Source organism: Phaenicophaeus curvirostris, chromosome 3, assembly GCF_032191515.1.
Source record: "Phaenicophaeus curvirostris isolate KB17595 chromosome 3, BPBGC_Pcur_1.0, whole genome shotgun sequence".
NCBI classification, from domain to species: domain Eukaryota; kingdom Metazoa; phylum Chordata; class Aves; order Cuculiformes; family Cuculidae; genus Phaenicophaeus; species Phaenicophaeus curvirostris.
Window position 1 is genome coordinate 36,056,512 of NC_091394.1, and position 24,170 is coordinate 36,080,681.

General features: G+C 41.5%; 1 protein-coding gene across 7 annotated transcripts in view; it reads left to right on the forward strand.

Moving 5' to 3' along the window:
* Window positions 1–24,170, forward strand: part of PHACTR1 (phosphatase and actin regulator 1) — a 314,716-nt gene that overhangs the window by 150,679 nt on the left and 139,867 nt on the right. The window contains exon 1 of one of the 7 annotated variants that reach the window (XM_069853671.1): window positions 8,878–9,152. The exons of 4 other annotated variants lie outside the window; for them this stretch is intronic. In XM_069853671.1, coding sequence (XP_069709772.1) covers window positions 8,903–9,152 — 250 coding nt within the window. In that variant the 5' untranslated portion in view covers window positions 8,878–8,902. Of the gene's footprint in view, window positions 1–8,877; window positions 9,153–9,238; window positions 9,397–9,485; window positions 9,786–24,170 lie in introns of those variants that run through there. 2 more of the 7 variants (XM_069853673.1, XM_069853674.1) reach the window with 2 other exon arrangements.

Sequence of the window (24,170 nt, forward strand, 5' to 3'; positions counted from 1 at the left end):
TTCTTTGTTGTTCAGAGGAGCCTGTTCAGAGGAAGAAAAGACTGAAAAAGATGCTTATTATATTGTCAGAGGCTTCTTGCTTCATTTCAATACAGCGACCTGCTAGCTCACTGTGAGATATGCATAGAAACCACATGTTATTCCTAGGTATTTGTGTTGTCTTTTTTTTCCAGTTTGAGAAAAATGTGAGTGCTTATTGAAGTGAGGAGATCAACAGTGTGTGCTGCTGTCGGGCCCAGTAGAGGCAGTTGCTTATGAAAGCTTCCCCCTGCAGTTTTGCCAGTGTACGTTTTTTAATTGTCCTTTGCAGCTGCCCCAGTACTCCTGGTTCCTGCATTGTCCATGTGTATTTACAAAGTGCATTTCAGCGGTGGGGAAGCCTCTGAAGACTGGGAGAGTCTGTCAGTTCAAAGGCACCCTGAAAGTTTGAATGTTTATTCACAGCTTTCTTAATCTTCTGTCTTTTCCTCCTCTTTCCCTATACCTGCTTCCTCTCCCTACTGAACATTACTTCCCTTCATCTAATGTTAACCTTCTCCATCTCTGCCTGCCTGCCCACTCATTTGTAATTCTGTTAGACCTTATGAGCATTTAGCTTGCTCCTTCAGCTCAGCCTCACATCTTCCATGTGAGATTGGTCAAGGCTTGACTTTATAGGACTTGCCATCTGGCTTTCCTCACATGTCCATCTTCCAAAGCTTTTACATTTTATCGCTTTCTCAGATTGCCTCAAATACTGGAAACCACAGGAACCCTAGCGAGCTATTAAACTGAAATGAAAACTCATTAGTCCTGTGTGGCTGACCCCATGGCTCACAAGAGACATGGCAAGCCCTGGGCCATTGACCTGGAAAGTTTGGGTAAGAGTATAAAACCATGTTAATGCAAATGAGCTCTTCGGGGCCAAGTCTGCAAAACTTAATTATTCTTCATTTGCCTTTTTTTTGTGTTTGTATGAAAGCAGTCCCTAAACAAGTGTGCTTCGTGAACAGTTGTATCCTTGACCTTCAAGTAAACTGTTCAGAAATACAAGCAAGAGACTTAATATGAGTCATTTTTGAAGGCAAAAAATCCAGCCATCCCTATTATGCTGATCATAACTTTGTCTATGGTAGGCTAGTGATCTCAATAGCCAGTAGGGAGTTTCTGAGGAAATAGCTATCCGTTTCATTTCAAATAAATATTTTGGTCTGTACCAATTTCAAGCTATGCTCTTACTTATTTTGCGTGTATTACTTCACTAGAGATAACTACAGTCTGATCCTTCTCCATAATTTCAGCTTGAAAAGCAACAATAAAAGTAAAGATCATCAGCAGGAAATGTTAGTTGGTGTATATTCCTAGGCAAGCCATGCTACTTGGTATCATCAGGAATTAATTTGATTAGTCATGTAGACAGAAGTGCGGGGGCAATTTGTGCTGAGAGCAATGCTTGTGCAAGCTGATTGACTTCATTGCAATTGTGGTGATGGAAAGTTCAGTTTGACCTATTTTCTTAAATCCTCCTTGAAGCCAGATGACTCAGACCTTTCTGGAGACAGGGCAGACAGAGCTGTGTTGTGTATGGCTCAGTCCTTGAGCGCCTGTGACAGAGAATGGTAAGTCAGACCTCTGGGATTTTGTGATGTTCCTGTCTATCCCACACGCTGTAAAAGAGAGAAAGAATTTTAGGATACCCCAAGTAGCAAGTCTAGAAAGATTGAGTTTTTCTGTGGTGTCTCAGGTTAATCACCCAAGATTTTCAGGCATTAGCAATTACAAGTAGATTTTTCTCAGCAGTGCAATTCCTGAGAAAACAGCAAGAAAACAATAGTGGCAACCTGAAAGATGATGACTGTAACCTGCTTTTCTAAGCTTTTGTTGCATGCCGGAGTCTCCAGAAAAAGGCTGTTCCAAGGCATCACTTTGTCACACACAGAACTTGATTGGTTCCACACTTTTCAGGTTTCTCTGTAGAATGTTGCAAATGTGTGTTTTCCATGTTATTTCAAGTGAAACATTTGATTTTGTTCATATTAGTGTTCTAAATGTGAAATGTGTATCTCTGGAACCCTCCAGTTGCCTTCTTTGTTTTGCTTTTCAGATATATAGTTTTACTTGGAACCAGCAAAACCGCAAGTGCCTAGTTTCTATATCCATAGGAAGAGGTATAAAACTAAGCCATGACATATGAGGCAGTTTTGCCTGTTTGCCACCCAGAGGTGGCCAGTGCTCCACTTTATTTACTCCAAGGCCTTGGTCTGCTCTTCTGGACCTTCTGCCTCCTTTTTTTTTTGTGGCTAGAAGCATTTCTGACAAGAATAAGTCACGCTCAGTTTTCCCTCAGGGGCTTGCTAGACGTACAGGTGTGCACATAGGCACACTCTGCCTTCTCCTCTCAGTAAGTATTTCTTTCGTGTGCTGTTGGTGACGATAACCTTTTGAAGAATTGGATGCAGCCAGATACCTGACTATGGGTTTGATTTTGTGTTGCCTTTTTTAATAAGTATTTTTCTGCACCTATATATGACAGCTCTGGTTTTGGTGGGAGGAAAACAGTAGCTACAGAACTGTGTTTTTATTTTTGAGCAAAAGGCAAAATAGTTTAGTGGTGGGTTATGAAAATCCACAGCATGTACTGGACTTAATTCTTTCAATGTCAAGAAGGAAGTAAATAGAGAGGAAGCTACTCCATGTTTTTGAGTCTCCAGGTCACCAGTGCTATTGTTTTTCAGTATATGTTATGATGTGCAGAACCTGATTCAGATCCTTGATTTCAGTCTCATAATTATACTGAGGTTTTTGAAACTACTTTTTTGTTAACTTCAAGATTGCAGCTATATCTACACAGAGGGTTCAGGAGTGTTACTGAGTCCCAGTTCATGGCTCTGCTCTATTGTGTGTCTGTGATCAAGGTAAAATGGCATAGGCTTCCCTTCCTCTGGAAAGCCAGTTTTGCAGGATCTGCAAAGTACTCCAAAGGGACTGCTAAAACCCAAGGGCACTCCACATCTAAATTAGATATAAAAATTCAGATTGAGTTTTCTAAGATGGGAGCTAATGACCTTGTTAGGACTGGTGACTAGTGGCTCTGGTGCTAGGACTTGCAGTGGTTTTGCTAGATTTAGAACTTCACCTGTAATTTCAGCATGAAGATTGTCTCTTCCTTTGAGCATCATCTAATGCTAATGGTTGCTTGCACAGCTGTTTTACAAATCCAGACTCTACATTGGTTCATTGCTGGTGTTCACTCTTAGCTTCATCAGCCTTTGTGTATTAATTACACATATATGTTTGGGCATTCAAATGACAGCTCAGTAACTTTCCATCTGTCCTGCTGGGTACGATGACATCTTCCATTTTATCCTTAGAAGTCCTTTACCATCAGCAGTTCTTCACACTTGCAGCAAACAAGTGTTTCTAAGCATGAGTGGTTTTTTGTGTGTAACCTTTTCTGTTCATTTTTATCTCACACCATATGGTATCCCATTGAAATTAAGCAGGGCTTCTCCTACATAAGGAGAGATCTCCATCATGGCAAAGTGTGCGCATAGGATATGGAGAGCCCTGCAAGTAGAGCAAGAGTGAGCCATGTGATGCTTCAGCAGCATTGCTGAACATAGGGAGGCCAGGAAAGGGCATTTTCTTTTCTTTCTTCTCTCTTCAGTTTGTTTTTGTTTGTGCAATACTCATCACCTGGCTCTCCTGGGCTCGTGACTGTGAGTAGTAGCTGCTTGAGAATGTGTTTATAGCTGCAGAACTAAAAAGGTCATCATCTATTTTGGCCTGCAGGAATCTCAGGCTGATTCTCCCTCCTCCTTGCCCTCCCAGTTTCGCTGATGTGCCATGCAGTAAGCAGAAATACACAGAAATACTGTCAGCCTAGCACCCTGGAGCCCCTGCCATGGGTCAGAGTCCCGCTGCAGTAATTGCCTGGCAAACAGAAAATACTTGGGTATCCGGGTTTGAGTTGTGGCTTGCGAGTAAAAGGATTCTCCACCTGGCAACAAACTCATTTGGCAAATGTCAGCTGTCCTGAGGTGGCTTTTGGGCCTGGTTTTGGCAGTGAACAGGAGATGCTACCAAAGAGAGCACTGTGTTGGTGGCCGAATCCTCTGTTGTAGCAGTGGATCAAATTGTTCGTGTTTTCCTCTTCACTCCAAGTCGATCAGTTTGTTTCAGTATGTGTAATACAACATTGATGTATGCATCAATCACCAGAACAGCTGGTAATTAGTTAATTTATCTTATATTTATTGGGTTTTTTTAATTCTCACTAGGAGTCATAGTACAGTGGGCAGAGGAAATAGGAAGAAAAGTAAAATATTTAGAAAAATTTGCCAAGTACAGGGGCATCCCTGCAAAAACATAACTGCCTAAATAGACTGCAAAACAAATGAATCACAGTGGTTTGGTTAGAAAGACAAAACTGCTGAGAAGATGTGAGCCTGCCTTGTTAGACTTGCATTTGTCAGGCATTTTCACCCAGACAGTGCAATTCTGTTAGCCACAGCTTCTTCAGGGAAACACTACAGCTCCCCAAGACAACCCCAATTTGTATTGAATAAATGTGGTTGAGAGGCTTCCATAGGATTTCTGATGTCCTCCTGTTTGTGCTGGAAACAGGAGAGGGCCTGTCCTGCCCACACAGAAACCTTCATGTTGTTCAGCTGAGGGGCTCAGGGCAGATTTCAGCAGTGTCCTGACTGGCATTGACCATTAGCACAGTGCCACAGCTTAGAGAAAGAAGTAAGAGGTAATCTTTTCTGCGGTGTGGAGTATGCAGCCAATAGCTTGCCTGCTTCTGGCTGCTTGGTCCCAGCATCCCTTTTTGCTTTCACAGAGATTGTTTGAGGGCACAGTGACCCAACAAAGACTCTCAGCCAGGTCATTTGGGACAGTGGGAGACATAGTCCAGAGGGGAAAAATGTAAACACAAGCCTCCAAGATTTTAATGTAGATATGAACCCATATCTCAGTAATCACCTTTTTAAAGCGGGTGCTGCTTTCATCTCTTCTTTACAGACAACCTTTTCCTTAATGGAAAAGGCTGTGGCAGAAGGAACCAAAGATACAAATGGCTTCCCAAGCTTATACAAGAAACGCTTGTAGGCTGGGAATAGGATGTAAGTTTATTAATTCACTGTCAAATAACCAACTGTCTAACATCCTCTTAATGGATTGTGTTGTCCAGTTTGCAGTAAAATTATGCCAGAGTTTGCAGCCACATGTTAGGGTAGCGAAAAAGTTATGATTTTTTTTTTTTTTTTACTTAAAACCAAGGCAAAGCAAGTCATTTTCTGCAGAAATACTGTAGTATGTTCATTTTGCATTATTTGTCCTGGAACTGATTAGCAGTGGCAGCTTTCACCATAATTACACAGATCATAATTAAACATATTTTTGTTTTATGAGCTGTGGCAAATTCAGATCCTTTATGAGGCATTTCTTAGGAATGAATGCAATTTGCATGTTATAGTGAAGCACATGTTGCGAGAGACATACTAGCAGTTGGTTTCAGGGCTTATTTGCATTCGAAATACATAGCCCCTGCAAGCAAAAATGCACTGGGCTTTTCTCCATGATAATTTGGGCTTCTTATCTACACAAAATCAGTGCTACTCACTGGACCAGTTATTTAATTCTCAAATGTCCCTAAACATGTCAGAGCAGCTGAGCTTCTGCAGTCTTCTGGGATCTGCTTGCAAAAGCTCTGTCCCATACTGTTTGGTAGTTCTTTTGTAGTATACACCTGAAGATGTATGGAATTAGTAAAGAGCTTTACACCTGACCTGTAGAAATAGTTTCATACTTAGTCTCTGCATGAGAAAGGGGTTGCTCCTGTCCCTCTCTAAATCTTGTTTGGGCTTTGGAGATAATAACAAGAGTTAGTAAAAAATGCAGGGGTTTGCATACCAAGTCGGTTTTCAGATCTGAGTTGTATTTCATGGTTTTAGAATAAAAATAATTGGAAGAGAATAGATAAACATTGTTGAATCATAATCCCATGAAACAAAATAAATTTGAACTGAGCGAATTGCTCAGACTAAACCTGATGGAACATGTTTTTCCTGTTTCCTCTCTCATTTTGCTCTAAATGGTAGGTCTCTGTATTTGAAAAGTCTGTGTAAGTGTCATATACACACCACTTCAGAGTACTTTGCAAAATGATTTCATAAAATTTGTCTGAAAACCAGAAACATTCGCATCACCATTCTTTAGCCAAGGAGCTGAGACATCAAGATGTTGCAAGTAATTTGTCCAAGGTGACCATGCAAAAGACTGATGACCTAACCCAATTTATCATGTCCTAAGTCCTACCCAATTTTTCATGTCTGAAGTCCTACCTAATTCCTTAACTACAAGACCATTTGCCTAATAAGACCAGCTTTGCTGGTCTTCAGCTCTGCAGAATCTCTTATGTTAGTTTTGTTTCCTAAAACAGGTGAGGCACAGCACCGCAATACTGCCCTGAGACAGCAGATATGTTATTCCAGTTTTGACTTCATGCTGCATTTCATTAACACTCATATTTCCCAAATTCAATGAAGTTCACGTTTGAATGTGCTTTCCTTTCTGACCTCGTGATGCAGCAGTGCCAGGTACCAGTGACAAAGAGCAGTGAACTCTAAGCAAGTTCAGAAGGTGAATTATGGTCATGACTTCTGCTTACTTCAATATTTTCTGAATCACAACCAAACTGAAGGTGTTCTCAAAGACAATGAGTCAGTTTGAGGGAAACCCATTCCAAATGTCTGAACTGCTGGATGACTGGTAGGGGATCAAACTGTTCTCCATGTCTGATTTCCAAACGTGTAAGGTAGCAAACACTGTCTCAGCATCAGGCATTTCAAGATACAGCTTTTCAGTGCATTAACTCATAACTACACGATACACACATTTGGAGAGTTCATCTGCTGGTTCCTGAATAATTCTGAATTCCTTATTCTCCTAACACATACATGAAACATGTAAGAATTTTAGATGAGCAACACATCCAAAATCAAGTCCTTTGGGGCAATACTTAACCTGAGGTGACTGACTGTATTCGACATAAACCCATGTAAATAGCCCAGTGTGCAGGATGCTTTGCATGGCTTAGTGAATGGCATGATTCTGCCTCAGCCCATATTTCCCTGAGATCTGATAGCACCTAGCTTGATTTGTGAACACCGCTAAGAAGAGTAAAGCCTTGCAATTTTTGCTGTGTGTGACATCTCAAGGTTTCAGCTCCCAGGAGCACCAGGTGAAACGTCAGACCTGCATCAGAATGACGCAGAACAAGTAGGTCAGCAATTTCATTGCATGCATCCTGCGTGTGGGTCTGTGTGTGTGTGTGCATGTGTGCATTTGAAAAAATGGAAAACCATGCCTCTGAATCCTGAAGTTTCTGCTCAGTCTTTCTTTAGGCAAAAGTCTCACTGGCTGTTTCATGTGCTTCATGTGCAGTTGAAGAGAATTAAGGCTGTTTTGCCCTCTTATTGCTGTAAAACATGTGGCAACAATATGTGGAAAATGGTAAAGAATTGCAGAATGAATGGATTTCTTCTAACAGCAGGCAAGGGCTTTAGCTAAAAATAAGGAGAATGGGGTTATTCTTTGCCATGCTTCGTCTGCCCCAATTGCACTCTCTCTGCATAGTGCCTGCCAAACTGATGTCTTGCTGGAGATTTAAAGGGGCAACACCCACATTCCTGTAATATCTACTAGAATAGCTCTTCTCCTGTCTTTCATTCCCAAAGCTAGCACAAAGCTAGCATCCTCACCACAGCTCCCCGCTTTCTTTGTGTCACAGGCACTGCCCTGAGCTGCTTTGGCAGGTTGGGCAGCTTGGACTGTTTACTGTGCTGTGAAAACAGACAGCACATTTTAGGGGCAGCTGGGCAGCAAGGGATTGACAGAGCGTCTGGCTAGGGATTATAATCCCCTTTGGGCTGGGGGACGTATGGAAGCGCTCTGCCCCGGCTGTGGGCACCCAGGGAAGATAGAGTTGAGCTGCAGAGCTGCTGCAATTTGGGTAGGAGACAAGGGAGACAAAGAAGGGGGTATTCATCCCTCAGATTAGCAGTCTGAACAAATTCCAGTTGCGCTTTTCTGGGAGCCTCTGGTGAGCCTTAGCCTAGGAGGAGAATCCTGCTGCAGGGGTGCTTGGTCTGAAGTCACCAGGCAGTGCCAGTTGCTGTCAATGGCTGTCCTTGTGACCCCCACACAGGCCAGGACAGGCACATCCTCTGTCTTCTAAAAGAAGGAAATGGGCAGAAAAAGCAAGAAAGAAAATCAGGAGAGGTTTGCTGGAGTGGCGTTGGTTTTCCTGGGGCAGAGAGGCCCGGCACCTCAGAGCCAAAGCTGGACACGGGAGTGGGTGTATGTGTGTGTGTGTCAGCCCACTGTCAGCCTGCTGGTTCACTGTTCTGTGAATGTAAAATGTTAATTGCGGTGGGACAGGCTGCCGTGCTGCTTGAGCACCAAGGCGAGGTTGCCGTGTTTGCTGGGCTAGAGCATCACAGCATGTCCAGCTAGGGGCCAGTGTCTGTGCCCACCAACCCAGAGGACCACAGCCCAGCGTGGGTCTCCCATAGGTGTAGGGAGCTTGGCAGAACAGGGGGAGGAGGTGGAAAGCAAAGGGAGGCTCTGTGTGGGATCCGTGCATCCAGCAAAGTAGCCAAGACGGTACTGAGCTCCCCTTTGCCGCCAAGCGTTCCTAGCGCCCACGGCTGGTTGCAGGCATGGCCAGAGTGGGGACATGCTGAGCATCCTCCAGCCAAGCCCAACTGGATTGGTTAAGGAGCAGGGTCGTGGAGGGCAGGAAGGCTGAGGCAGCGCTTCTGCCTGCTCTGCCTCCCGCCTCCCCTCCTCTCCCCCAGCCCTCCCCTTCATCTCTGTTGTGTGTGTGGCAGCTAAACGCTGAGGCGAGAGGGAGCGGATGGCGGATTGCACGCACGCCGGGCAGCCTAGGATGCTTGCTTTTTCTTCTTCTGGCTGCAGCCAGGTCTCGGTCTCAGACATGAGTGGAGAGAAACCTAAAAAAAAAGCTTTCTATCTAGTGAGGATGAAGCCACTGAAGGAGCCCGCCACCACTAACAACAATGTCTCTTTTGTGATACACTGTCACATAGGCAAGGAGATCAAACACATTTGCAGCAACTGCAGTCGCGGGGAGGAAGCCCGTGACGGTGAGTGCTGAGATCCTGTGGGTGTAGGAGAGAGGCAGGGGAGCGTGTTTGCTTGCAGGGGGGTGTGTGTACATCTGTGCGCTCCTGACAGAGGCTGGGATGCTCGGTTTGCCCCTCCACAGATCCCAGGAAAAGAGGAAAGGGAGAGCGGGAGGAATGCACTGGGGATCGATTCAGCCTGTCGATCAGAGAGGTGCCAAGAGGGACAGGTTCCCTCATTTGCCACAGAAGCTTTGTGCTAACAGTTAAGGAACCAACTCTCTTTTCTTTTTTCCCCATGCTTTTTCCCCCCAGTTGCTATAGAAATTGCTGTGTGTATTGATTGTGTTCTGTTACCGTTCCTAAGAATTTTAGATCTGCCTTGTTCTATCAACTTTTTTCTCATCGTGCTGCAATAGAGTTTGCTTGACTCAACTCAATATTTGGAAGGATTGGTTTACCTGGAATTCAGCTAGTGTGATTTTCACCATGCTGTCAAATGTGTGTGGGAAATCATGTTTTTATTGGAATTAATATAGCGTTCTTCATCAGACAACTGTTCCCATCCCTTCCCCCTCTCCTTTTGGGACTGAGCAAAACCTCCAGAGGGTATTCAGAGAGTGACAGTATAATCAATCACAAGGGTTTCTACAGGTAAGTATATGCTTTTTATGTTTCTGGGAATGCAAATACTTGAAGGCAACGATGACAAATTATTTAGATTTTGCCAAAGTCAGCGAGTAGAACCTGGAAGCTAGAAGGAGCATAAAAATGTTCAGGCAAAACCAGCCTCACAGATGTTATCCTGCGTTCTTGTTCAATGTTGTATTACTTCGTTTTGCTGCGTGGTTTTACATGTTACTTAGGACTCCCTGTTAACTGATGTGACAGACAAATCTCATTTTCTGAAGGTCAGGGAAAGGCTTTTTTTGGTGATAAATGTGAATATGAAATTGTTATAATTTTCTGAGCTGCTCTCATTAGTTGTTGGGACTTCATTTTTCAGCTTATGTTGCTGAGGTTGGTGTCATCATCGTTATAATTATTATCATTATTAGCCAAATCTGCTTTTGTTTGGTGTGTGCAAAAGAACATCTGATAGTCCTTTGTCAAACAGAGGTCTGCAGTTTAATGAAGTAACTGTGGTTTTGCTAATGTCTCTTCAGAATTAACATCCTGCCAGTGTGATTATAGTCTCCTTTGATTAAAAAGGAACTAAAGCTGAAGAGAATTGCTTTCAGTGGAAAGGGAATATATAGCCTGAGAAACCTGGAAAACCACAGTGGGTTAAGCACTCTTACTGCTTATGCCATTACAGCAGAGGGAAGATTCGGATGAATGCTATGCAAAATGTTGAGTGTTTTCGTTCCTCTTATGTGCTGTTCGTGACAGCAAGACACACAGATTAATGAATGGCTATGTGCAGCAGCAGGTACTTTACGCTGTTAGCGTAGTTTATATATCCTTAAAAGCAAATGAAGCCATTTGTTAAAAATATGCTTTCCTAGATTAATGGAATTGCCTTAAAACTCAATCACATCAACATCATTTGCTGAGTTGTTTTTTGCGACCTTGTACTCAAAATCTTAGCACAGTAAAAAAAGGGCATTGTATTCCTCCCTTTTAATGCACACATGTGCTTGCATGGATGCTTATGAATGTGTAACTCCAGTTACTTGTACCTCTTAACAGGCTAATAGATATGTATTTAAGGACTTTAGTTCCCTTTTTTCATGTTGACTATTTAGCTTCAAACTGTTAGATACTCCAAGGGTATGGCACTTTACGAGACTTAATATAGTAACCTTAGAGAGGTAAAGAATAGAGCAGAAAGGCTTCCAGACAGCAGGCTTCCAAAGCATCTCATCAGTTTTTACCCCCTCCTTCTATGGGGCAGGATTTTACTCCACTTCGTGAAATAACTTTTATGGACATAATTTTAAAAGGATGTGATGCTGGTACAGCCTAAATCCTTTCCTCCCCACCAGAATGCACAGCTAGAAGTTTCTTTCAGAAAGTAAAGAAACTCCAATCCCAACTATGCTGTCTGGGCACTCTCACTGGCTTGACTCTGACACATTTTTCAGGACTGAAAATCTTCCTGTGAAGTTTGAGTGGCCACGGGGCATCCAGGACAGGATGCTGGAGAAGCAATCAGACATGATAGACTGAACCAAGAGGGAGAGGTCAAGTGTAGGAACATCTGAGTCACCTCCAGGAATAAAAGAACAGTCAGGGCTGAGCTCTGGATATGTCCAGAGGAGGGCTGTGAGGGAGATGTTGGGAGAAGCAGGATGGTGAAGCATTGCAAAAGTCCCAAGAAAAGACAGACAAGTGAGAGGACAGTACAAGTGGAGGTATTTTGGAAGCACCAGAAACATGAAAGAAGGAATGAAAATACTGAATGTAAACGTGGGACAGTGACTGATAAGTAGAAGGAACTAGAACTACCAGAGACTGAGGTGCACTAGAACTGTGTGATGCTAAACACCTCCTGGTATGTACAGAGTGCTTCTCAATGTACTGATTTCTGTGGCCTCTGTGAGGGTTGTGGCAGTGCTGGGTCATGGCAGATGATGTGACTGGTGAGCGAGTGAACAGTAGTTAGAGGAACAAATACAGGGAGAGGAGATTTTGGCTGCATTTAAGGTCTTTGTAAACTGAAAACTGACGGCAAATCTCAGTCTCTTGCAGAAGTCAGAGGCTGGATCTGGGATATGGTTTAGCTACATCTCTACTTTAGTGTGGCTAGAAAGAAATGACCTAACCAGGAGAGCAAGTGGAGCAATTGAAGATATTTCTGATTTTCATGCAGAGGATATGACAAACGGAAAGCAATTAATCTAAGAGTAAATTGGAAGAGAGTGACTGCACAGAGAAAAGTAGGGGTTTTTATGGGTAGCAGATGAGGATTCTCAGCTCAGGAGTTCTCAGCTCAGATCCCACCTCTACAGAGGATCTCTGTGTGAAGTCCATCCATGTATTGCTCCATACCAAAGTTCCTTGTCTACAAAATGGAGACAGTGGAATTTCCTTCCACTTGCCTGCTGGTCTGTAAATAGACTGTGAGTCCTCCAGTGGGAGTGCGGAAATGGGCTGTCTCTTGCCATTTGCGTTCCAAGTGCCAAGGACTGTGGGGGCTGCAGTTTTTTGGGGACTATAGATATAAGTGTAGTGGAAATACTAATAATATTAAGAATTAATATACCCAAAAGGTTCTATTCACAGCTCAAACCCAGTCTGGTTTTGTATGCTCCTCTTTTTGACGGTTATGCTGCTTAAGCAGAAATGTTTCATTAGCTTATATATACATGAAAATCAGTGTAAACTGTGATATTGTTGCTGTAGAAATTCCAATACTTGGTTTTCTTGGTGCCATTCTCCTTCTAGAGCTTCCAAATAAATATATTTTCCAAGTGGAAAGGAGAATCGGGGCGGGGGGGTTGTATGTGTGTATGGTATGTGTGTGAATCCCACCTGGAATTGAAGACTTATTTTTTTCAACCAGGAACTTTGAGAACATTTACTTTATCATCACTGAAGAGATTGTCTCTGAGGTGATTATTTTGCTTCCCACAAAAGTAATATTTAAATTAAATACTTATCTTTTAGACAAGCCATAAGACCTGCAAGATCTGTGTATGAAAATAAGTTTTCCTCCACTAATTCTCACATTATTTCAAATGGTAACTGCTCTTCCATTACCATCTCTAGACTGAGCACAGTATGTGGCTATGAGACATTGCAGTCATTTACAATTGTATTTGTTATAAATCCTAAAATACTTTGGAGGAAAAAAATTAGACTGCACAGAATGGAAAAGTAGGCAAAAAAACACCGTACCTGGTCCTGCTGTGAAGTGTGGGAAGCTGAAAAACATATTTGAGGTTTCAGCAGCTGATATAATTATGCAATGTGTGTCTTTAGTCTCTGAGGGATAGTTACCTTAAAGAAAGGGGGTGGGGAGGAAGGCATGGGCTTTCATTGCAGAGTAAAATATGTTTCCTTGACAGCACAGATCACAAAATAATTTTTTTTTCATTTTTGTCAGTTGAACTCCATAGTGTTTGCTTTGGGTGAATACAGTGCTATGCCAGAGAAAGGTGATGAGGTCAAGGAAGGATATTCTGCATCCCAACAGGCTGCTGGGGAGCCAGGTGGGACACTGTTCCCACCAGCATTGCTTTCTGCTTGGGAAGATACTCACCCTCAGTGTTTTGCGGGCTGAGAATAAACCTGCTCTTCTAGGTTGAAGGTGTGATTCCTATTCATGGTAACTTCCATATGGCAAAATCCCAAAGCAGGCAAGACAGGATCATTTACCTTTCCTTTACAGGGAGTGGGGACAGTAGAGTCCCATTGCTACGCTCCTTGGCAGTGTGGCTTGCACATTAGGAACTAATAGAAACTAATCAATTACTTGTGGTTTTGACCTGAGATCAGAGGCAGACAGGGCTGCACTGGGCTGGTGTGGTTGTACAGGGCCTGCAGGCAGGGAGGAGAGCAGGGAGGAAGACAAAAGGAAGAAAAAAGGTCAGTTGAGGCTACAAGCGGGCATATCTCTGGCTTGCATGCTAAGACTAGCACATGTGAATGGCTGACTGGAGAAATGTGAGGCTTTGCTTAAATACTAGCAGTTATTTCAGTTGGCTAGTCTGTGGTAAAAGATAAAAAAAGGGATGGGGAAAAAGAGGAGGGATGTGATTTAGTAGTAGACAGGTATGGTTGGAGTTGATGATCTCTAAGGTCTTTTCCAACCTAATGATTCTATGATTACTTCTTCTACCTTTATGTCCCAAAATAAATTTGAAGAAAACCCACCAAGAAAGTGGCAAGTCATTAACTACTCCTGTGCATCCCTATAGTGACTAGATCATATTCTGTTAAGCTGCTTGTAGCAAAACTGCTGGCCACGAAATAAGCCATTTGTGTACAATTCCAGGCAAGTCTGTGCTGGCAATGAGAAGTTCATGGCCAGGCTTGTACATGTTGTCACCCAGCAGTTCTCTACGCTTACTTTGAAAAGCCCTGGAAGATTCCTTGTCAAAAACTGCAATATGATTTACATTATTGACTGAGACTGTAAGGAGAAAGGCGTATACAAGATAGGGTCAAGCTTATGCAAGCAGATGTCCAAGTCCCTTGATTTCCGGTAAAAACTCCTATGTCCCTAATGGAGAAATGTTAGCCACCTTTTCCAAGAACTCTGTGTATCTGTGTCATTGATATGAGGAGTTTTAGGAACAAAACCAACAGAAATGGTGGAATTGATCACAATGGCTCATCATCCTCTCATTTCTATTATACAGTGTTGATATAAGGACAGTGATAAGAGGACACCTCAATTCTTCTGGTCTTTAGAGAGCAGATAGCTGGCCTGTTTCATTCCTGTCTCCTCTTCCTTGTGGAGAGTTCAAAAAAGCAGATAAAATGCTATCAAGTATGATGAAAGCAATACAGTGGTTTTCCTGTACTTAACAATAATGCTCTACTATTTGTTGTCATCTTGAGCAGTATGCCTAGTCTTGATTCTTCCATATCAAGTTAGATACATCAGAAATACAATACAGAAGTATTTGACGAATGATGCAAGGCCACAAGTTTTCCACCTGTAAAGCAGGGAAGCAATGCATGAAAAAAGGGACAATGTGAACAATGGCATAGGTCATGGAGAAGGAAGTTCTCTTCAAACCATCTGATAATGACCTGGCTGGAGAAGCATAGCTTTCTGTGCCTTTTTTTTTTTTTTTTTGCACTGTCCCTATGTGCCCTATGTCCTATTTTATGCTTTAATCCCTGCCCAGGTGAGCAGTTGGTTTCCATTTCTTTGTTTTGTCATTTCTGCGTATTTGCCTTAATTGCTTAGAGATGTTTCTTAGAGGATGGTTTGCACAATTGGCCTCTTTCTTTTTTAAAACTTGGGATTCTTTAGAAGAAAATTAGTTACATGGAAGTACTTCGCTTTACATCCATATTGGAATTTTGTTCATTAATATCATCATGGCCTGTCAGAGCTAAGCAGCAAAGAAATACTGGGTATGTCAGGAAGAGATCAGAAGATTCAGTATTTCAGCATGTGACATCTCATCCTTTCTTCTCTTAATGCTTGACTTTTTATTTTCTTTTAGTTTTTGACCACTACTACTTATATCAGTTTGTGCTATTATGTTACCTTCAGCAGCTGTTTAGAAATGAGAGATCACATCATAACATGTATTATATCATATCTCATACCATGCAGCAGAGTTCATTTATGGTCTTCTTGACTGATAAGCAAAACTAATCCATTGAGTATACTGTTGTATTTTTAATATTATCATTCATTGCTGCTACTTCAGCAAAAGAGGTAGATTTTCATAAATGTACATAAATGTTTGTATTGCGAGGTTTTATTTCTTGATCCATTTCAGTGGCTGGTAGTAAATGTGCAGCTATTCCTTTATATCACCTAAGATTCTATTGTTTGTTATCAGACAATACCCAATTTGATTTCCTGTTGTTGTCACCTTATTCAGCCCCCAATTAGCCAGAAGCCATTTCAGAAGCACAGTGTAAGTGTATGTGGCACCACTTCGCTAATGGTCTGCTAGGATGTCTAAGATTAATTGGATGTGTTTGTAGTTGGTTAAATCAATCGTGCCATATCTTGCACATCTTCCCAAATCCATTAGCCAAAACCAAGTATCTGGGAACTGGGGCAATTGAAGGGCAGCACCAGAGTGGTTAAACTGGCTCTGGCTATGTGTTGCAATTTCTTTCTTGGAAACTGAAGGGTAGTGTGACATTTGTGATTATGTAGATGCATGCAACAAAGCTGAAAAGGGGTGAAGTTGGGACATACTTGGAGGCCCTATTTTTCTTCTGTGACTGATTTGCATGTTTCTCAGAAAATAATGGTGTTCTAATCATCCATATGAGCTGGAAGACTGTGCTCTTGCTGGGTTTTGGCTCTTGTGAAGTGACATGAATCTTCACTGGTCTGTTGCTTTTCATCTTCTTGTCTCAGGAAGAATTAGGCAGAGAGGAATAAGGTAATGTTTGATCATGTCGCTGTCATCTCTCCCTGTCTTTCCTGGATTTGGGTCCATCTTACTGAAGATGAGGCAGATCTAGCTGAGCTTTGGCCTTTGGATCAGACTCTTAGATTCAAAAGAGTATTAATTATTTCTGTTGCTCTAAAAACAATGAACATGCAATATAATTTAAATCAAAGATAAAATCAGTCATTATAAAACCACCTGCTGTAGCTTCTTTGGAATCAGTAGACATATCATTCTGGCTTGCTTATGCCAAGGCCACCCCATCTAAAATACACTCCCAAAATCATAGTGCCTATCAACCATCATGAAGGTGTGCTGTTTGGAGGGATCTCATTGGCAAGTACTGCTCCCCTGTGAAGGAAAGCTCTGTGTCCCAAGTGAGAAAAAACACAAATATGACCAGACCTGACAGACAGCCTCTGCAGGTTTTCTCTGTATAGACAGTAGAAATTTTGAAGCTTTGAAAATATGACTAAGGAATAAAAGCCAGACAATTTCCCAGCTCCTCCACCGTCCCCCATGTAAAATTGTGTTCTAAGTGACCAAAGAGAAGAGGAGGGCAGGTTTATGCATATGTATGCTTTATTGTGTGCTTGTCAGGAGATGGACTGGAGTGAGAGGTGCACAGGACCTTGTTTTAGCTAACAGATTACTGTTGCACCCATTTCTTTGCCCCTAACTGGAAGAGAAAGTCAGTCTCAGCTATTTACTGAACCTCTAAAGCCCAGGGTTTGCTATTTAAGATGTACAACATTTTGTGCAGGGAGGGCCCAGTATATCTTTTACTTAGGACATTTTAAAAAGGATGTAAGGTATACTTCAAATCTTCTCTTCCCTTCATCCTGTCCTGAGCTGTGCAGCTCAAGACTAGGATGACAAGTTTAGTATTGCAGTTCAGCAGACGTCCTCCCTTATTTAAGAGAAATATCTTGCCCTCTGTCATCTTTTCTATGACATTTTCCAGGCCATTAGTCTAATGGCTTTGTGCAATAGAAGTGCAGGGTATAAAATCAAAATTGATCCAATTACTTATTTTATCTTGGGAAATTTTTGTAGCAGAATGATTTTTATTTTGTAAAAGAAGTTGATTATCTGTTTGAAATAACAGATAATAAATAAGTATTTTAAATCTTTCCTTGTAACACTGAAAATATCAGGTCATTTCAAGAAAGGCATGTCTAAGTTTTGTTAGAAATGTTGATAATAACATTCTTCATCTTCAACTGTGGGCAGAAGGATGTACAGCGGCAACACAAATACCAGTGTCCTAAATGTTAATTATCCTTTTAACACAGATTCAAGAATCAACATGTGGAAATGCTGGTAGGCAGACTTCAGTGCATTGGGGACCTTAAGATAAATAATTAGAATACTCATTCATTACAACTTGACAAATGAGTCAAGCCTGGAAATGCCTCTGTGGTCTACTGCATCCACAGTCCATGTATTAGCAAGCTTCTCTTGGGTACTTGTGATCCATATATTCACATCCATAGCCACGGTGCCCAGCATCAGCAGTCCATGTCATAAGGATTATGGCACTGGTTTTATCTCTTTTTATCCATCCATTGGGTAATGCTGCTTTGACATTTCCAATATTCAGATACTATCTGACACAGCATGTGTTCAGCTCCAATGTTTTTTTAAAATGGAGACTGCCAACCCTGCTTTTTTAAAGTAAATAAATAAATAACGTCATTAGAAATGTTGTTTCTTCTCCATCAGCTGAAATGTGTGTCATTCTGCTATAGAGCTTTATGGCATCTTATAATTCTCATTTTACTTTCCAATCTGCTTAAAATGTTAACACTGCTAAAAATTCAGATGCACAAGCTAAGCAGTCAGCAGTGCAAGTGCACAGACACATGGATGGATGGATGAATGGATGGATGGATGGATGGATGGATGGATGGATGGACGGGCAGTGGAAGCTATTTGAACCAGTATTGAAAGACCTTTTCCTTCTCCCCCTCCCCTTCACCAGCAAAACAGGATGCTCCCCTTACACTAGCACAGTGGTTTTATTCGGTAAATAGCCTTGAAGTTTGGGTTCAGCCTGAAGGAAAATCCAGATGCAGACACTTGTATGGAACTTAGGCTGTTTAAATCTGAATTGTACCCTGTTGAGAAATAGAACAGTGAGATGACTAAAGCTTTCATTAATATTTACAGCCCCAAAGTAATTGTCTGCTGGTTTATAGCCACAAGGGTGAGAGGTTGTCTTCTAGTGACCTGTTGTGGCACTTAAGATGGGATTTGCTGCCTGCTCCTGCATCTGAATTAATAAGAGCAATTTCTTTCTTTCTTTCTTCTATGATTGTCAGTCTTTGGCTTATCTAGAACCCCTTGGAGAGAAGTAGATATGATATAGAGAAGTAAAGAGGGACTCATGAGGCTCAGTTTTGTAGCTTCCTTTCCTTCAAAGTCCTTCTGCTAAGTTACACATATAAAAAAGCTAGATTTCAGGAGCTATTTTCTTTTATCTTTATTGTGTGTCTCATTAAAATAAGAACAGCATTTTGCCTGCATTGTTTGACTCTAGGAAAGTACTCAAATTACTATGGTAGGTTTGGCTTTCTATGTCTTTCTGTCATGTGAGTCAAACATTGTTTTCCTTATGAACTCAATATGCTTGTGCTCCGCATAGGCCTAAAAGAAAATAAGGAGATCCTGTAGTTCCAGTGAACTGATCCTTCTTTCTCCTATTCATCTCAAGTTGGCAGAACAGCCAGTTCACTAAGCAGCAAGACAGGCATCAGTTCACTAATACATTTTCTGGCAGTGCACAAAGGCTCAAGAAAGATGCTTTTTGGCAATATTTTTCTTTGGGGTTGTTTTCATTTGTTTTCCTTTTCCTCAGCTTTCTTTGGACATTGGGCCCTATGTGAAAAAAATTAAAATTGCATGCCTATGTGAAGATGGGTGATAATTTTAGAATTCAGTTGCTCTGAGCTAGTACAGCTATTCCCTGTGTTTATCAAACAGATTAAGGTGTTCTTCTCTTGTGAGTATTCATTTATTTCAGATTTTTGCATTATCATTGCACTTGTATATCCAACTCCATTTCTTTATGTTTATGTTTAAGCATCTGCAAGTGTGTGTCTTTTGGTTTTTTGCTTCCTCCCTTTGTGGCAGAAGTATAGAATCATAGAATGGTTTGGATTGGAAGGGACTTTAAAGATCATCCAGTTCCAACCCCATGCCAAGGGCAGGGATACTTTCCACTAGTTGAAGCTGCTCAAAGCCTCATCCCACTTGGCCTTGAACAACTCCAGGGACAAGTATTTGTCATTTTGAGCACCACCACAAACCTTGTAAAGCTTGAGGTACTCAGCCACATGTCATGATTCAGGCCAGTCTTTGCCTTGCGAATTCAAATCATTTGAATAGAGATTTTTGAAAATTAGAATTGTGTGGCAAAGTCTGCAGTTCAGTTTAACGACTGTATGGCATTTGACTTGACAGAAGCAGATCAGTAACCCCTGTAGGATATTGTACAGCTACTTTGCCCAAAAGAGATAGGTACTTAAAAATTACAATGCTGTTCCCCATCAGTTGAAGGACAGAGGAAATGTATTTTGTCAAAAATGCTCAGAGAGGCTAATGTTGTAGTTTTTGTGTTTTGAGTATTTTTTATCTTCTTGGTAGCTGATTCTTGATTACTTTGAGAGAAAAGTTTCAGCATTTAGGGAAGTCAAGTTTAATCAGTTTGTTGCTATGTCCAGTGGCAGCAGTGACGGGATGAAAAAAGATAACTTTGGTTTAGTTGTAATAAGTGTCAGGCTTTGGTTGTATTTTATCCTACTTCTGTACCGAAATGAAATCTTACGCAGATTCCTATCGCAGTTACCTTCAAAATATTGCAAATGAACTTTACTGCCAATTTCATGGTCAAGTTGCTTTGTTTAGGCACACCTAGAGCTGCTGCTGTGGCAATCTGGTTGCGTTTGCAGCTTACATATGCCACTGGTTCCTCTCTCAAACACCACAGAAAAGGGTCATTCCCATCAATACAGAAGAAAGCACTCATTAAGACTATTTGCTGAAATGTCTTCTTTGCCTATTTCTTTTTCTGTAGGTGAATTTTAGCATGCCAGAAAGGTCCCTTTTACAGCTTTGGACAATAAAGTCCTCTGATGGGACAAGGAGGCATGTTTTAGCATGCAACCACCCTGCCTCAGCCCCACGCAAGAAGGACCTCACATAATGCAGTTCATCTCCCCTCTCTTCCTGCTCATCTTGTTAGTCACAAACAAAGAGCAAAGGGCTGTGTTTTACATTCATTTGTGAAGTTTTGATAGCCCCGAGGACAAAGTGCATCAGTGATTTGCAAGATGGTCGTGCAGCTATTAGATGGCTCGGGTAAGGTAATCCCACTCCTTGTGACCTTTGTTTTTTGCTTTGATATGGTCAGGGTTCCATTTGTTTCTCTCTGCTAACGTTATTTCCTTGCATAAAGCTGCTGGAACTATTTCAGTAGCTTTTCAGTGATCCTATTTTCTTGGCTCCCTGTGGTATTTTTTCCCCTTAGCTCTGATCTAAACTCCTTCTCATTTTCTGAGCTATTTCTGGTTGCTGGACTTGGAATTATTCATGAACTCGAAGCAACATGCGTAGATCCTTCCTTTGACTGTAACATTTCTTTAGGTCGATATAGCAATTTGATTACCTGATGGGCTCCATCCTTTTTTAAAATCAGAGGCTTTCCTCTAAGACTACTGAGCAAGAGCAATAGCCTGCAGAGCTCAGCAACCATGAGACACCCTAGAACTTAATGCTAAAAAAAGAGGCTGAAAAAAAAAGTGAAATCATGGCTATGAAAACCACATAGAAATGCTACGTGTATTTTAGCCTGCAACTCGACATGCTTTATTCATGAATTTAAAGGAGTTATGGGTATTTTTCTTCCCTCTGAGTATTCATCTCTGAAACTCAAACCTCTGCCATAAGGGTCTAAACAGGTATTTCACCATTGCTAGAGCTCTAAACTAGCTGTCATTTGAATCAATAAAAGAATTCCCATTGTAATGATAATAGCAAAGGCTATATGTAACTGCATTTAGGTACTCAAAGCAGAAGTATTTAGTCCTTATTTTAAATTCCAAAGTGTGGATACAGCCTGTCTCTTCAGATTCCAGTGAAGCGTATTTTTTTTGGTAGGCTGTTACTGATTTCTATTTTAACTCATATTTATACTCATTACAATCGTGCCATTTGGTATAATTACTCTTTTCCTCTTGGCCAACTTCCTATCAACTTCTTTAAAGAACAGAAATAGAAATTTCTTTTTCCCAAGAGAAGTAATACAGAGTTTACAATGGAATGGTTTGAACTTTCTAGCTCTTAAATGAGGTACTTTGTTCCTTTTCTCCTGACCATTAATTTAATTAAAAACTTTTTTTTTATTATTGTCTTTATGATGATAGTGGTGAGCTGGTAACATTGTATTTCAAAAATTTAATGTTTGTAATGCCATTTCTTGAGTGGGATTACTTTTAATAAGAGGGCACACCCCTCACGTTTCTGAATTGTCTAAGAATATGCCTTCTAAACTGCATATTTTTAGTAAAATAAAGTAAAAATATTGGGTATTCCTACTTATAAGAACTTCAAAAGATAAAGATCAGAAATTTCTTAGTCCATCAAAAGTCCCCTGAGAAATTAGAAGTATTTAAAATATTATTTTCTGAGCTTTCTCAAAATAAACAGGCAGCCTTTAGCACTAGTGGTCAGTTTTTAGAAAGGCTGAACCTTTCAGTCAGAGAGACCTTCCTAGTGCAGGGCCAGTAAAGTAAGTTACTCTTTGGTGTAAGCAATTACTCCTGCCACATGGTAATTAGAAAAATTATCACACGGTAGCAAAGGACTAGCAAAATATAACCAACAAGCCCATGGGCTTTCTTGGACGATATCCTTTTCTTGGATTACTTTTATATTTTGCAACTGAGTAGAATTTGCAGTTCAGGTTGATATAAGAGGTAAATCCTCACGAAGATGTAATCCTTACCAGCTCCTTCAAGAAAACACTTTTAATTGGTAGCAAGTTCTTCACTGAGAAAAAGAAAAAAACATACAAAAAAATGTTATGAGCTGTTTCTCCATTGAGTTAAATGTAGGAGTTGGAAGGTACATGGCCTTCAGTTCTTTTTTTTCTTATGGAGTGGTTTGAACATTCTCCTGGAGGAAGACAGCTTCTCTGTCATCCGTGGCTTTCAGAAAGCACTTGAGCTGTGATGGATAAGACTTCGCCCCAGACTTGATGAGTTTGAATATGACTCAAAGACAGTTTGGATTGCTTAACAACCCAGGTGTCTGCACCAATACAGCCAGGACCCCTGAGCCATGGTCGTTAGTCCTGTCCACATGTATTGGGGGGGTTACTGGTGTTGCCAGTGGTTGGTCCCCACTTAGAAGGTGAAGGCCACAAGCATCACTGCAGCTGTTTTGCCTGGTAGTAGGTTGTTTGTTGCACTTATTGTTAAACCCCTGAATTGTGAATAGTCCTGTGGGTACAACTCATCCTCAGCTTTCTCCTTGATTTTTTTTGTGTTGTGAGATTTAATCTCCTCCTGCAGGCTCTGCAAAATACCTTTTAAAGAGGTTTAATGAGTTATATTTTTCTAATTCTATATGCTAGAGAACACAGGTAGCTTTGAGTAGGTAGGTCAATTCCATCTTATTGACAGCTTGTTTTCAGTCACAGAAGCTGAACGTGTTGAATATGGGTTCATCCAGCTCCTAACATGTTTACACTTAGAGGCTGCTCCACACCAGGTCATGCACAATGGGCTGTGGTTTTCCAAGAGACTCTTTTTGCCATGTGTCTTAGAAAGGGCCAGGTGTGTTCAGTAGACGAGTTCCTAGTACGGCAGTATGACGACAGTATGAGGAGGATACTTTGCAGGCTACGCCCCAGATAAGAAAGTCTGCTTGTAACTGCTGTTTACACCAGAAGAGGAGTTTCTTTTATGGGAGTCCTTCACAGACTGAAACATGTCTCCCTCTTGCTGGGTGCTTGGCCAGCTCTGATAATGGGGATCCATCTACTCATTCATTCTCTTCCACTTTCTAGGGACTGTATCTAGGAGAGAGCACCTCACCTCTCTCCTCTTCTCGCTCATGCTTCAGAGAGAGGATCCCCTACCAGAAGCAAAAGGCACAGTGAGAGGCAGCATCTTCTCTATCCTTTTTTTCTCCTTTGTGCACAACTGGACAGGATCAAGCTCTGAGCAGATCACGCCTATGACTAGCCATTTCTTTCAATCCAGGAGTAAAGCAGAAAGAGGTTTGGGTTATTTAATCCACAGTAAAGCCCAAGCATAGTCTTGGAAAAGGGTGTTTGTGCTGACAGATGAGTGCCCTGTCAGCAGCTGTGCTTCCACTCATGCTTTCTTTAAGACACACTAGGTCTTGAGTTCTTTAGAGTTACAGTTTGAGTAGGAGGGATGGAGAGCACTCTCCCTCCCATTGCAGTATGAAGTGCAGTAACGTTCCCAAGGAAAATGGGAGATGTGGGCTTGAAGTTTCTTAAGAGGAGGATAGAGGTGACCCTGTGATTCTTCTGTCTCCCTAGTAAATGCTGTAGCTCTAACAGAGAAGTCCTTGAATCTCATCCTGCTTCTTCTGCTTTCTTAGAAGTATGAATGCGTCTCCTCCCTGCTTGCTATTTAGGAAGGGCAGAATTTCTCTTCCTTTTAAGCTGATTTGTTTTTCTTACCAGAACAATTCCTGGCGCTTGTGGAATTGCCTTCCTATAGCCCCAGGAAAGGTGGGATCTCTGGTTTGCTTCTGCTGGCCCTGTTTCTTTCTTGGTTGGCTTTTGGTTGTGCTCTACTTGTAGTGGTTGTTCTGAGTCCTGCTTTGGAGCTGCTGAGTCTCTGTACAATGTGTGTTGCCCAGGACCAACCTGTGGATTTTGCTCCAGTGCATGGACACCTGAAAGTGAGGAGCTGCAGTACTATTTATTTGATTTAGCCCCAGATCCACATGTAATAAACAC